General features: G+C 42.3%; 1 protein-coding gene across 1 annotated transcript in view; it reads left to right on the top strand.

Annotated features, from left to right (window-relative positions):
- LOC134608272 (1-phosphatidylinositol 4,5-bisphosphate phosphodiesterase gamma-1-like) overlaps positions 1 to 12,406 on the top strand; it is a 170,475-nt gene that overhangs the window by 155,225 nt on the left and 2,844 nt on the right. Inside the window, exons 26-31 of the mRNA XM_063450967.1 lie at positions 1,522 to 1,746; positions 5,998 to 6,146; positions 9,457 to 9,571; positions 10,271 to 10,432; positions 11,372 to 11,460; positions 12,200 to 12,384. Coding sequence (XP_063307037.1) covers positions 1,522 to 1,746; positions 5,998 to 6,146; positions 9,457 to 9,571; positions 10,271 to 10,432; positions 11,372 to 11,460; positions 12,200 to 12,384 — 925 coding nt within the window. The remainder of the gene's footprint in view (positions 1 to 1,521; positions 1,747 to 5,997; positions 6,147 to 9,456; positions 9,572 to 10,270; positions 10,433 to 11,371; positions 11,461 to 12,199; positions 12,385 to 12,406) is intronic.

Here is a 12,406-nt window from a genome sequence, read left to right as displayed (position 1 = left end):
TCTCCTATAACTCAGTGCCACGCTGTGCCATTCAAGTATAGATATAGCGGATTAAAGGAGAGTGTGAGCCCAGCCGGGAGAGTCTCCTATAACTCAATGCCACGCTGTGCCATTCGAGTATTGATATAGCGGATTAAAGGAGAGTGTGAGCCCAGCCGGGAGAGTCTCCTATAACTCAGTGCCACACTGTGCCATTCAAGTATAGATATAGCGGATTAAAGGAGAGTGTGAGCCCAGCCGAGGCAGTCTCCTATAACTCAATGCCACGCTGTGCCATTCGAGTATTGATATAGCGGATTAAAGGAGAGTGTGAGCCCAGCCGGGGCAGTCTCCTATAACTCAATGCCATGCTGTGCCATTCGAGTATTGATATAGCGAATTAAAACAGAGTGTGAGCCCAGCCGGGGCAGTCTCCTATAACTCAATGCCACGCTGTGCCATTCGAGTATTGATATAGCGGATTAAAGGAGAGTGTGAGCCCAGCCGGGAGAGTCTCCTAAAACTCAATGCCACGCTGTGCCATTCGAGTATTGATATAGCTAATTAAAACAGAGTGTGAGCCCAGCCGGGGCAGTCTCCTATAACTCAGTGCCACGCTGTGCCATTCGAGTATTGATGTAGCGAATTCAAGGAGAGTGTGAGCCCAGCCGGCAGAGTCTCCTAAAACTCAGTGCCATGCTGTGCCATTCGAGTATTGATATAGCGAATTAAAACAGAGTGTGAGCCCAGCCGGGGCAGTCTCCTATAACTCAGTGCCACGCTGTGCCATTCGAGTATTGATGTAGCGAATTCAAGGAGAGTGTGACCCCAGCCGGGGCAGTCTCCTATAACTCAGTGCCACGTTGTGCCATTCGAGTATTGATATAGCGAATTAAAGGAGAGTGTGAGCCCAGCCGGGGCAGTCTCCTATAACTCAGTGCCACGCTGTGCCATTCGAGTATTGATATAGCGAATTAAAACAGAGTGTGAGCCCAGCCGGGGCAGTCTCCTATAACTCAATGCCATGCTGTGCCATTCGAGTATTGATATAGCGAATTAAAACAGAGTGTGAGCCCAGCCGGGGCAGTCTCCTATAACTCAATGCCATGCTGTGCCATTCGAGTATTGATATAGCGAATTAAAACAGAGTGTGAGCCCAGCCGGGAGAGTCTCCTATAACTCAATGCCACGCTGTGCCATTCGAGTATTGATATAGCGAATTAAAAAACAGTGTGAGCCCAGCCGGGAGAGTCTCCTATAACTGAGTGCCACGCTGTGCCATTCGAGTATTGATATAGCGAATTCAAGGAGAGTGTGACCCCAGCCGGGAGAGTCTCCTATAACTTAGTTTCTTAACAATAACCCGGTGGAAAGTGTATTTTAGTCAAGACCAAACACGCTGTGGCTGATTCTGACCTATAACTGCAATCTGAGGCTGTGAAGGAGCAATAAGCTAGAGCGTTTAAAGTGTCATGATGTCTGAAGCTTTGCAGAAGAGAGGACTGACATCCAAACCACTTTGTGGCACCCTTCCTCTTGCAGAGATTGGCACAGAAAAGGCTTGCTACCGAGACATGTCCTCATTCCCTGAGACCAAGGCAGAAAAGTACGCCAACCGCAGCAAGGGCAAGAAATTCCTTCAGTATAATCGGCGTCAGCTGAGCCGAGTCTACCCCAAGGGTCAGCGACTGGACTCTTCCAACTACGACCCACTGCCCATGTGGATCTGTGGCAGCCAACTGGTGGCTTTAAACTTCCAGACCCCAGGTAACAATCTAGCTTAATGAATTACGCCAATTAGCAGCCACCAGGCCGGATAATGCAATATATGTAGAGTAATCATCTGTATGCTGTATGTATGGGGTAATTAGCTATAGGCTGGGCAATGCTGTATGTATGTGGTAATTAGCTATAGGCTGGGTAATGCTGTATGTATGGGGTAATTAGCTATAGGCTGGGTAATGCTGTATGTATGGACTATTAGCTATAGGCTGGGTAATACTGTATGTATGGGGTAATAAGCTATAGGCTGGGTAATGCTGTATGTATGGACTATTAGCTATAGGCTGGGTAATACTGTATGTATGGGGTAATAAGCTATAGGCTGGGTAATGCTGTATGTATGGACTATTAGCTATGGGCTGGGTAATGCTGTATGTATGGACTATTAGCTATAGGCTGGGTAATGCTGTATGTATGGACTATTAGCTATAGGCTGTGTAATGCTGTATGTATGGACTATTAGCTATAGGCTGGGTATTGCTGTATATATGGGGTAATTAGCTATAGGCTGGGCAATGCTGTATGTATGGGGTAATTAGCTATAGGCTGGGTAATTCTGTACATATGGGGTAATTAGCTATAGGATGTGTAATTCTGTATGTATGGGGTAATTAGCTGTAGGCTGGGTAATGCTGTATGTATGGACTCTTGGCTATAGGCTGGGCAATGCTGTATGTATGGGGTAATTAGCTATAGGCTTGGTAATGCTGTACATATGGGGTAATTAGCTACAGGCTGGGTAATGCTGCATGTATGGACTATTAGCTATAGGCTGGGTAATGCTGTATGTATGGACTATTGGCTATGGGCTGGGTAATGCTGTATGTATGGACTATTAGTTATAGGCAGGGTATTGCTGTATGTATGGACTATTAGCTATAGGCTGGGTTATGCTGTATCTATGGACTATTAGCTATAGGCTGGGTAATTATATATGTATGGACTATTAGCTATAGGCTGGGTAATGCTGTATGTATGGACTATTAGCTATAGGCTGGGTAATGCTGTATGTATGGGGTAATTAGCTATAGGATGTGTAATTCTGTATGTATGGGGTAATTAGCTATAGGCTGGTTAATGCTGTATGTATGGACTATTAGCTATGGGCTGGGTACTGCTGTATGTATGGACTCTTGGCTATAGGCTGGGTAATGCTGTATCTATGGACTATTAGCTATAGGCTGGGCAATGCTGTATGTATGGGGTAATTAGCTATAGGCTTGGTAATGCTGTACATATGGGGTAATTAGCAATGGGCTGGGTAATGCTGCATGTATGGACTATTAGCTATAGGCTGGGTAATTCTGTATGTATAGGGTAATTAGCTATAGGCTGGGCAATGATGTATGTATGGCCTATTAGCTATAGGCTGGGCAATGCTGTATGTATGGACTATTAGCTATAGGCTGGGCAATGCTGTATGTATGGACTATTAGCTATAGGCTGGGCAATGCTGGATGTATGTGGTAATTAGCTATAGGCTGGGTAATGCTGTATCTATGGACTATTAGCTATAGGCTGGGTAATGCTGTATGTATGGACTATTAGCTATAGGCTGGGCAATGCTGTATGTATGGCCTATTAGCTATAGGCTGGGCAATGCTGTATGTATGGGGTAATTAGCTATAGGCTTGGTAATGCTGTACATATGGGGTAATTAGCTGTAGGCTGGGCAATGCTGTATGTTTGGACTATTAGCTATGGGCTGGGCAATGCTGTATGTATGGGGTAATTAGCTATAGGCTGGGCAATGCTGTATGTTTGAACTATTAGCTATATGCTGGGCAATGCTGTATGTATGGGGTAATTAGCTATAGGCTTGGTAATGCTGTACATATGGGGTAATTAGCTATGGGCTGGGTAATGCTGTATGTATGGACTATTAGCTATAGGCTGGGCAATGCTGTATGTTTGGACTATTAGCTATAGGCTGGGCAATGCTGTATGTATGGGGTAATTAGCTATAGGCTGGGCAATGCTGTATGTATGGGGTAATTAGCTATAGGCTTGGTAATGCTGTACATATGGGGTAATTAGCTATGGGCTGGGTAATGCTGTATGTATGGACTATTAGCTATAGGCTGGGCAATGCTGTATGTTTGGACTATTAGCTATAGGCTGGGCAATGCTGTATGTATGGGGTAATTAGCTATAGGCTGGGCAATGCTGTATGTATGGGGTAATTAGCTATAGGCTTGGTAATGCTGTACATATGGGGTAATTAGCTATGGGCTGGGTAATGCTGCATGTATGGACTATTAGCTATAGGCTGGGCAATGCTGTATGTATAGGGTAATTAGCTATAGGCTGGGCAATGATGTATGTATGGCCTATTAGCTATAGGCTGGGCAATGCTGTATGTATGGACTATTAGCTATAGGCTGGGCAATGCTGTATGTATGGACTATTAGCTATAGGCTGGGCAATGCTGTATGTATGGACTATTAGCTATAGGCTGGGCAATGCTGTATGTATGGACTATTAGCTATAGGCTGGGCAATGCTGTATGTATGGACTATTAGCTATAGGCTGGGCAATGCTGGATGTATGTGGTAATTAGCTATAGGCTGGGTAATGCTGTATCTATGGACTATTAGCTATAGGCTGGGTAATGCTGTATGTATGGGGTAATTAGCTATAGGCTTGGTAATGCTGTACATATGGGGTAATTAGCTATGGGCTGGGTAATGCTGTATGTATGGGGTAATTAGCTATGGGCTGGGTAATGCTGTATGTATGGACTATTAGCTATAGGCTTGGTAATGCTGTACATATGGGGTAATTAGCTATGGGCTGGGTAATGCTGTATGTATGGGGTAATTAGCTATAGGCTGGGCAATGCTGTATGTTTGGACTATTAGTTATAGGCTGGGCAATGCTGTATGTATGGGGTAATTAGCTATAGGCTGGGCAATGCTGTATGTTTGGACTATTAGCTATGGGCTGGGCAATGCTGTATGTATGGGGTAATTAGCTATAGGCTGGGCAATGCTGTATGTATGGGGTAATTAGCTATAGGCTGGGCAATGCTGTATGTTTGGACTATTAGCTATAGGCTGGGCAATGCTGTATGTATGGACTATTGGATATAGGCTGGGCAATGCTGCATCTATGGACTATTAGCTATAGGCTGGGCAATGCTGTATGTATGGACCATTAGCTATAGGCTGGGCAATGCTGTACGTATGGGGTAATTAGCTATAGGCTTGGTAATGCTGTACATATGTGGTAATTAGCTATAGGCTTGGTGATGCTGTACATATGGGGTAATTAGCTATGGGCTGGGTAATGCTGTATGTATGGGGTAATTAGCTATAGGCTTGGTAATGCTGTACATATGGGGTAATTAGCTATAGGCTTGGTAATGCTGTACATATGGGGTAATTAGCTATGGGCTGGGTAATGCTGTATGTATGGGGTAATTAGCTGTAGGCTGGGTAATGCTGTATGTTTGGACTATTAGCTATGGGCTGGGTATTGCTGTATGTATGGGGTAATTAGCTGTAGGCTGGGTAATGCTGTATGTTTGGACTATTAGCTATGGGCTGGTATTGCTGTATGTATGGGGTAATTAGCTATAGGCTGGGTAATGCTGTATGTATGGGGTAATTAGCTATAGGCTGGGCAATGCTGTATGTATGGGGTAATTAGCTATAGGCTGGGCAATGCTGTATGTATGGGGTAATTAGCTATAGGCTGGGCAATGCTGTATGTATGTGGTAATTAGCTATAGGCTGGGTAATGCTGTATGTATGGGGTAATTAACTATAGGCTGGGCAATGCTGTATGTATGGCGTAATTAGCTATAGGCTGGGCAATGCTGTATGTATGTGGTAATTAGCTATAGGCTGGGTAATGCTGTATGTATGGGGTAATTAGCTATAGGCTGGGCAATGCTGTATGTATGGGGTAATTAGCTATAGGCTGGGCAATGCTGTATGTATGTGGTAATTAGCTATAGGCTGGGTAATGCTGTATGTATGTGGTAATTAGCTATAGGCTGGGCAATGCTGTATGTATGGGGTAATTAGCTATAGGCTGGGCAATGCCCTATGTATGGGGTAATTAGCTATAGGCTGGGCAATGCTGTATCTATGGACTATTAGCTATAGGCTGGGCAATGCTGTATGTATGGGGTAATTAGCTATAGGCTGGGCAATGCTGTATGTATGGGGTAATTAGCTATAGGCTGGGTAATGTGTGTTTGTTTTATGCTGACTGTTTACTCTCTTCCAGACAAACCGATGCAGCTGAACCAATCCCTGTTCATGCTTGGTGGACAGAGTGGGTACGTCCTCCAGCCGGATATTATGAGGGACGAGCTGTTTGACCCCTTTGATAAAAACAGCCTTAAAATCATTGAACCCATTACGATACAGATCCAGGTAAGTGCCTCCGCGAAACAGGTGCAGTCTGAGTGTAAAGCTGCCCATGATAATCAGGAGGGGATTCTACCAGAATCAGTAATGCTCTCTTAATTTAATATGTGTATTGCTTGTTTCCTACCTGGTGGTAGTGTGTCTGTGTGGACATATTTCTGTGTTGTGATTGTGTGGAGATATATCGCAGGTGTGATTGTGTGGAGATATATCGCAGGTGTGATTGTGTGGAGATATATCGCAGGTGTGATTGTGTGGAGATATATCGCAGGTTTGATTGTGTGGAGATATATCGCAGATTTGATTGTGTGGAGATATTTCACAGGTGTGATTGTGTGGAGATATATCGCAGGTGTGATTGTGTGGAGATATAGCGCAGGTGTGATTGTGCAGAGATATATCGCAGGTGTGATTGTGCGGAGATATATCGCAGGTGTGATTGTGTGGAGATATATCGCAGGTGTGATTGTGTGGAGATATATCGCAGGTGTGATTGTGTGGAGATATATCGCAGGTGTGATTGTGTGGAGATATATCGCAGGTGTGATTGTGTGGAGATATAGCGCAGGTGTGATTGTGTGGAGATATAGCGCAGGTGTGATTGTGCAGAGATATATCGCAGGTGTGATTGTGTGGAGATATATCGCAGGTTTGATTGTGTGGAGATATATCGCAGGTTTGATTGTGTGGAGATATATCGCAGGTTTGATTGTGTGGAGATATATCACAGGTGTGATTGTGTGGAGATATATCGCAGGTGTGTCTGTGTGGATATATTCGGATTATGTGATTGTGTGGAGATATATCGCAGGTGATTGTGTGGAGATATATCGCAGGTGTTAGTGTGTGGAGATATATCACAGGTGTGATTGTGTGGAGATATATCGCAGGTGTGATTGTGTGGAGATATATCGCAGGTTTGATTGTGTGGAGATATATCGCAGGTGTGTCTGCGTGGATATATTCGGATTATGTGATTGTGTGGAGATATTCAGCTATACACATGTTTGTACTCTATAAGTTATCGGAGCCGCATTATGTGAAATGATTGTACATTTCATGATCTTATCTATTAGCATTAGAATTGATCAAATAAGTCTTTTTAACACCAAGCTCTCTGGAGTTATCTTTAAAGCTAAAGAAATTATGTAGATCTGAGAATGGATGTCGATCCAGAAAGCTCATCCTTCCAAATTTCTGTTTGTCTAATAAAAGCATTAATATAAAACAATATTATGATCCACGCATCCACACATTGAGAAACATTTTTTTTCAGCAATTTTTGCATTCTCATTGGTTTGATAAAAATTCTCTGCCATTTAGGACATGAATCACTTTTGTTTCTGTTTTTGCAGCCCTAGCTACACCTCCCCTGGCTGTGATTGGCACAGCCTACATGACAAAATCGTTTTATTTTCAATCAGATGTTGCTTGCTTTAGAAGTCTTTATCTCCTGCTCTGTAAATTTAACTTAAATCACATACAGGAATCTCCTGCAATGTCTAGCAAGCTATTAACAGAGCAGGAGAGGAGAAATTCTAAATTAAACAGACTGTGCAATAAAGAAAGTGTAAAGATAAGATCTCTCTTTACAGGAAGTGTCTAGGAAGGCTGTGCAAGTCACATGCAGGGAGGTGTGGCTAGGGCTGCATAAACAAAGTGATTTAACTCCTGAATGGCAGTGAATTGAGCAGTGAGGCTGCAGGTGTATGATCTATAGACCAAAACTGCTTCATTAAGCTAAAGTTGTCTTCGTGCCTAGTGTCCAAAGAGGATCCATTGTTGCAGATCACTGTTTAGTGAATAAGCCCTTTTTACATGTGCCAGGAAACCAACCTTCCCTCTTTTTTTCTACTTTATGAGTTTGATACGATATTTCTCTTATCTTTCATACCTGCTTTGATACTATTCTGAAGAACCAGCATTATAGATTCCTATAGCAGACTGGGCAGGCACCGGCCATATTAAATCCTGATTATTGGACTATAATTAACACTAAAGACTGACCCTGGTTCTCGTGTGATTTCAGACGCTCTGTAATAAAATGATGCCACCCACTACCTGTCATGGTGTTCTTTGAAGAGGGCAGTTAATTAGTACTCATTACTCATTGAGCAGTGTATCTGTGCTAACATTCATCGCTGGAGATTGAGAGGAGGTCTCAGGGACCCACTCGGTGGCCTTGATCTGAATCCCATTGATAATTAGCCAGTCCTGGAAACCGATACAGAGGTTCCTTTGTGACTGTGGATATCCCATCTGTCCACCTTAATAACATGGCGATCATTCATTGAATAACCGGAGTAAGACCCAGGTACTTGTTCGAACATTCCTTGGAAGGACACCGATGGGATCTGAATGTACTGAATGAAAGAGAATTCAGTATGGGAGCACAGCTCGGCTGAAATTACACCTGAAAACCTCAATTATTTCTTGAATTAAAGGGACTAAGCTTGAATTAAAGGGAATAAGCTACAGCTTATTATATATTGCACAGCTTATTGTATAGTATACAGCTTATTGAATATTACACAGCTTGTTGTATTTGTTCTGGTGAGTAGAATCATTACCTTCAGGCTTTTTGCTGTAAACACTGTCTTTTCCGTGAAAATGCAGTGTTTACATTACAGCCTAGTGATAACTTCACTGGCTACTAGTGGTGCTTCCTGGGGCAGTGCTACACAGTGTGACTGACATTCAGTATCTCCTCACTCTGCATGCAGACACTGAACTTTCCTCATAGAGATGCATTGATTCAATTCATCTCTATGAGGAGATGCTGATTGGCCAGGGCTGTGTTTGAATCACGCTGGCTCTGCCCCTGATCTGCCTCCTTGTCAGTCTCAGCCAATCCTATGGGGAAGCATTGTGATTGGCTCAGACCACCACTTCTGATGATGTCAGCAGACAGCAGGCAGGTTAGAGGCAGACAGGGGCAGAGCCAGTAGCTGCAGGCTTGAATACAAGTAAGATTTTACTATATTTAGGGAGGCCAGTGGGGCAAGATGGTGGTTTTAACACTATATTGTCAGGAATACATGTTTGTGTTCCTTACTCTATAGTGTTCCTTTAAAGGCATATCTCTGTGCTTTGTGATTGAGAACTGGAAAAAATACATAATATAAATAGTTTCTCCTAATTTTGGATTAGATAGAAATGTTTATTTTTTACCTGATTTATTATATTGATAAATTCTGAAGTGATATAGAATGAACTGTATCCAATGACAGATGTTAGGAATAAATATAACAAGTAAATAGAATATCAGGTAAGAGCATTGCATGAATGGGTGTAAAATAACTGTTTGTCCTTTCAGATCCTTGGGGCCAGGCACCTCCCTAAAAATGGCCGGAGTATCGTGTGCCCGTTTGTGGAAGTTGAAGTTTGTGGCTCCGAGTTTGACAACAGCAAAAACAAATGTGATGTTGTAGGTGAGACCATTGTGTAATAAATAGGGAGACCCGGTATCTGGACTGGGCGTGAGACGGGGGAATGACCACAGAATGTCCGCAGAGTTTGAACAATACATACAAAATATAACCAGCATTTCCCATAAAACAGCACATTTTAACCCCTTAGGATCTGATAGTGTAGTATTTACTGCTCCTACACAGTCTCCTATAACCAGCATTTCCCATAAAACAGCACATTTTAACCCCTTAGGATCTGATAGCGTAGTATTTACTGCTCCTACACAGTCTCCTATAACCAGCATTTCCCATAAAACAGCACATTTTAACCCCTTCAGAACTAGCACGCACACAGTAGTAGAATATTATTTACTCAGAAATTGTATAAAATTCCTCAGTTCATTTTAACCCCATTATTGCTGATACACATACATTAAATAAATACTAGTTATTGGCGTATAAGGTGGGGTGTTGATATAATATTGGGTTCTTTTGTCCAATAGCTAGCAGTAGCTTTCTTTTACATATTTTTTTAACCTGTTCAGTTCAGACAATCTCATAATAATGGTGGCACCAGGTCTAATTGGGAGATCCTGAGGTGGTGAATCCAGAGTTTTTATCGTTAATCTTTATTCATTTTATGCGTATTTATATCCAATCAGTCGCCCCCTAATTTGCTCTGTTCCCCCCCTTCTCCCCCCCCCCCCCCCGCCCATTCAGCGGATAATGGTCTGAATCCTGTGTGGATGATGAAGGAATTCGTATTTGATATTAATAATCCTGAATTCTCATTCCTGCGCTTTGTGGTGTACGAGGAGGACATGTTTAGCGACCCCAACTTTCTGGCCCAGGCAACGTTCCCCATTAAAGGTCTTAAAACAGGTAAGAGGTCTGGCTGGCACTGGGGGTGGGGCTTATTACACTGCATGGAAACCATGGCGATCTGAATCGTGAATTATTGAATTATTAGTACAATCGTTTATAAAGTAGAGGTAGGTGGGCAATCAGACAAGGAGTTCGATACAAGGAGAGCATGTTTATATAATTCATTCTATCAGTCGTTTATAAGTTCAGTTTATTTAGTCATTGATTTTTTTTGCCATTAATTAATTCTTTCAATTTGTTGAATCACACTGGCATTCCGGTGGCTGAAATAATTAAGGTTAATAGTTGGGACACTGATTTCCACCCGGTTATATGACCCCCAGAAGCCATATTCCCTGTGAAAACTGTTTTTACCATTTTGGTTGAGTGAGCAAAGTTCTCAAGCTGGGCCTCGTAATATAATAGAATATAAAATAAATTATCTGTATTATAGTAACAATATAATCTTATCATACTAGGTGGATATTCAGTGCTAGAAATGGCTATTATTACCAGATTTAATGATTAGAATATTGTTTATATAAAATAGCCATAAGGATTTTCAGATCCCTATGGTAATAACGATTCAATGTATTTAGGGCGGGGCCTGGTTACAAAGGGGCGGGGCATGGGCCTGAAAAGGTGGTTCTTACATGAATCCCACTTACCCCCCCCCCCATCCTTTAAAGCTGACATTATGTAGCAATAATATTTGTCAGGAAGGAATTCACTTTACTAATAAAACAGGAACTGCATTGATTAGCAGTTAGATTCCTTCCTGCAGCATGTGAACTCTATATAACACAGGGAAGCACAATTCATTAAGGAATAATAAGGATATCTCACGCTTCTGACAACGCTCCTTTAAGGCTTACTGGGTCTGGGAAAATTGTAATTAATTAGACCATCTCCTGGTAATAAATGAATAGTGACTATCCCTGACTCTTCTTCTCCCAGGTTACCGCTCGGTGCCCCTAAAGAACAGCTACAGTGAGGATCTGGAGCTCGCCGCCATGCTGGTGCACATAGAGATTGTTAATGCAAAGGTACACTATGGAATGCCTGCCATTAGTTGTGTAAACCCCAACCCTCGCCTTGTCACAGGGTAAAGGGACACAATGTGTATGAGAATATCATACAATGCAATGCAATAACACGAGAAAGGTATGTGGGCACCTCTTCTATTAGTGCGATATCCACTGCTGTGTGTTTTGTACTTAGGTTTATCTGGTGGAATTTAGTGAGTGATTTGACTGTGAATTTGTAGCAGCACTGAAATCGTGCCCGATTGTACCACACGCTTTGAATCTTATTATATTTAAACCTCTTCTAATGGAAATATTATATCTAATGGGAGAGTTTAGGTACACACTAAACACCATAACTACTGCAGTGGTTAGATGAAAGGAGTCTGTGGGTTTTGCAACCCCCAAAACTCCACAGTGTTTGATTAAACTGTAACATTATAGTAATTTTTTTTAACTAATTAGAACACTAAGGCATAAATGGACATTACAGCAATAACATTAAATTATTGAAACAGAACCAAGAAAACTAGTATAAATAATTTCTCAGGGTATAAATAAGGGTTTACTACAATAGTCTAACCATATTAAAATGTATAAACAAAAATAAGAAATCGACGCCTCAGCTGTAATTGCCTGGCCAGACTGGGACCTCAATGGGAACCCGTTTTGTTCTTGATCTGAATGTCAGCACCAGTGGTGAGTATTTGAAACATTGTCCTTTCCTGTGTGTGACTGACCTCATATTTATTCTCTGCAGGAAGAAGATGATGAGAATCTGTACACCTCAATACAGCAGCTCCGAGACCGAGCCAGCGAGCTATCCAGCCAAGTGTCCAGCTACGAGCGTGCCAATAATCGTGACTCTCGTTATCAGCAGCGACTGGATGAACTGCGAGCTGCGCAGGAACAACTGCTGGAGCTCACAGAAGTGCGCAACAGAAAGTGAGTGATAAAATCGGTATTA

Source organism: Pelobates fuscus, chromosome 4, assembly GCF_036172605.1.
Source record: "Pelobates fuscus isolate aPelFus1 chromosome 4, aPelFus1.pri, whole genome shotgun sequence".
NCBI lineage: Eukaryota > Metazoa > Chordata > Amphibia > Anura > Pelobatidae > Pelobates > Pelobates fuscus.
Note: the sequence above shows the minus strand (reverse complement) of the source record. Positions and strands in the feature narration are given on the sequence as shown.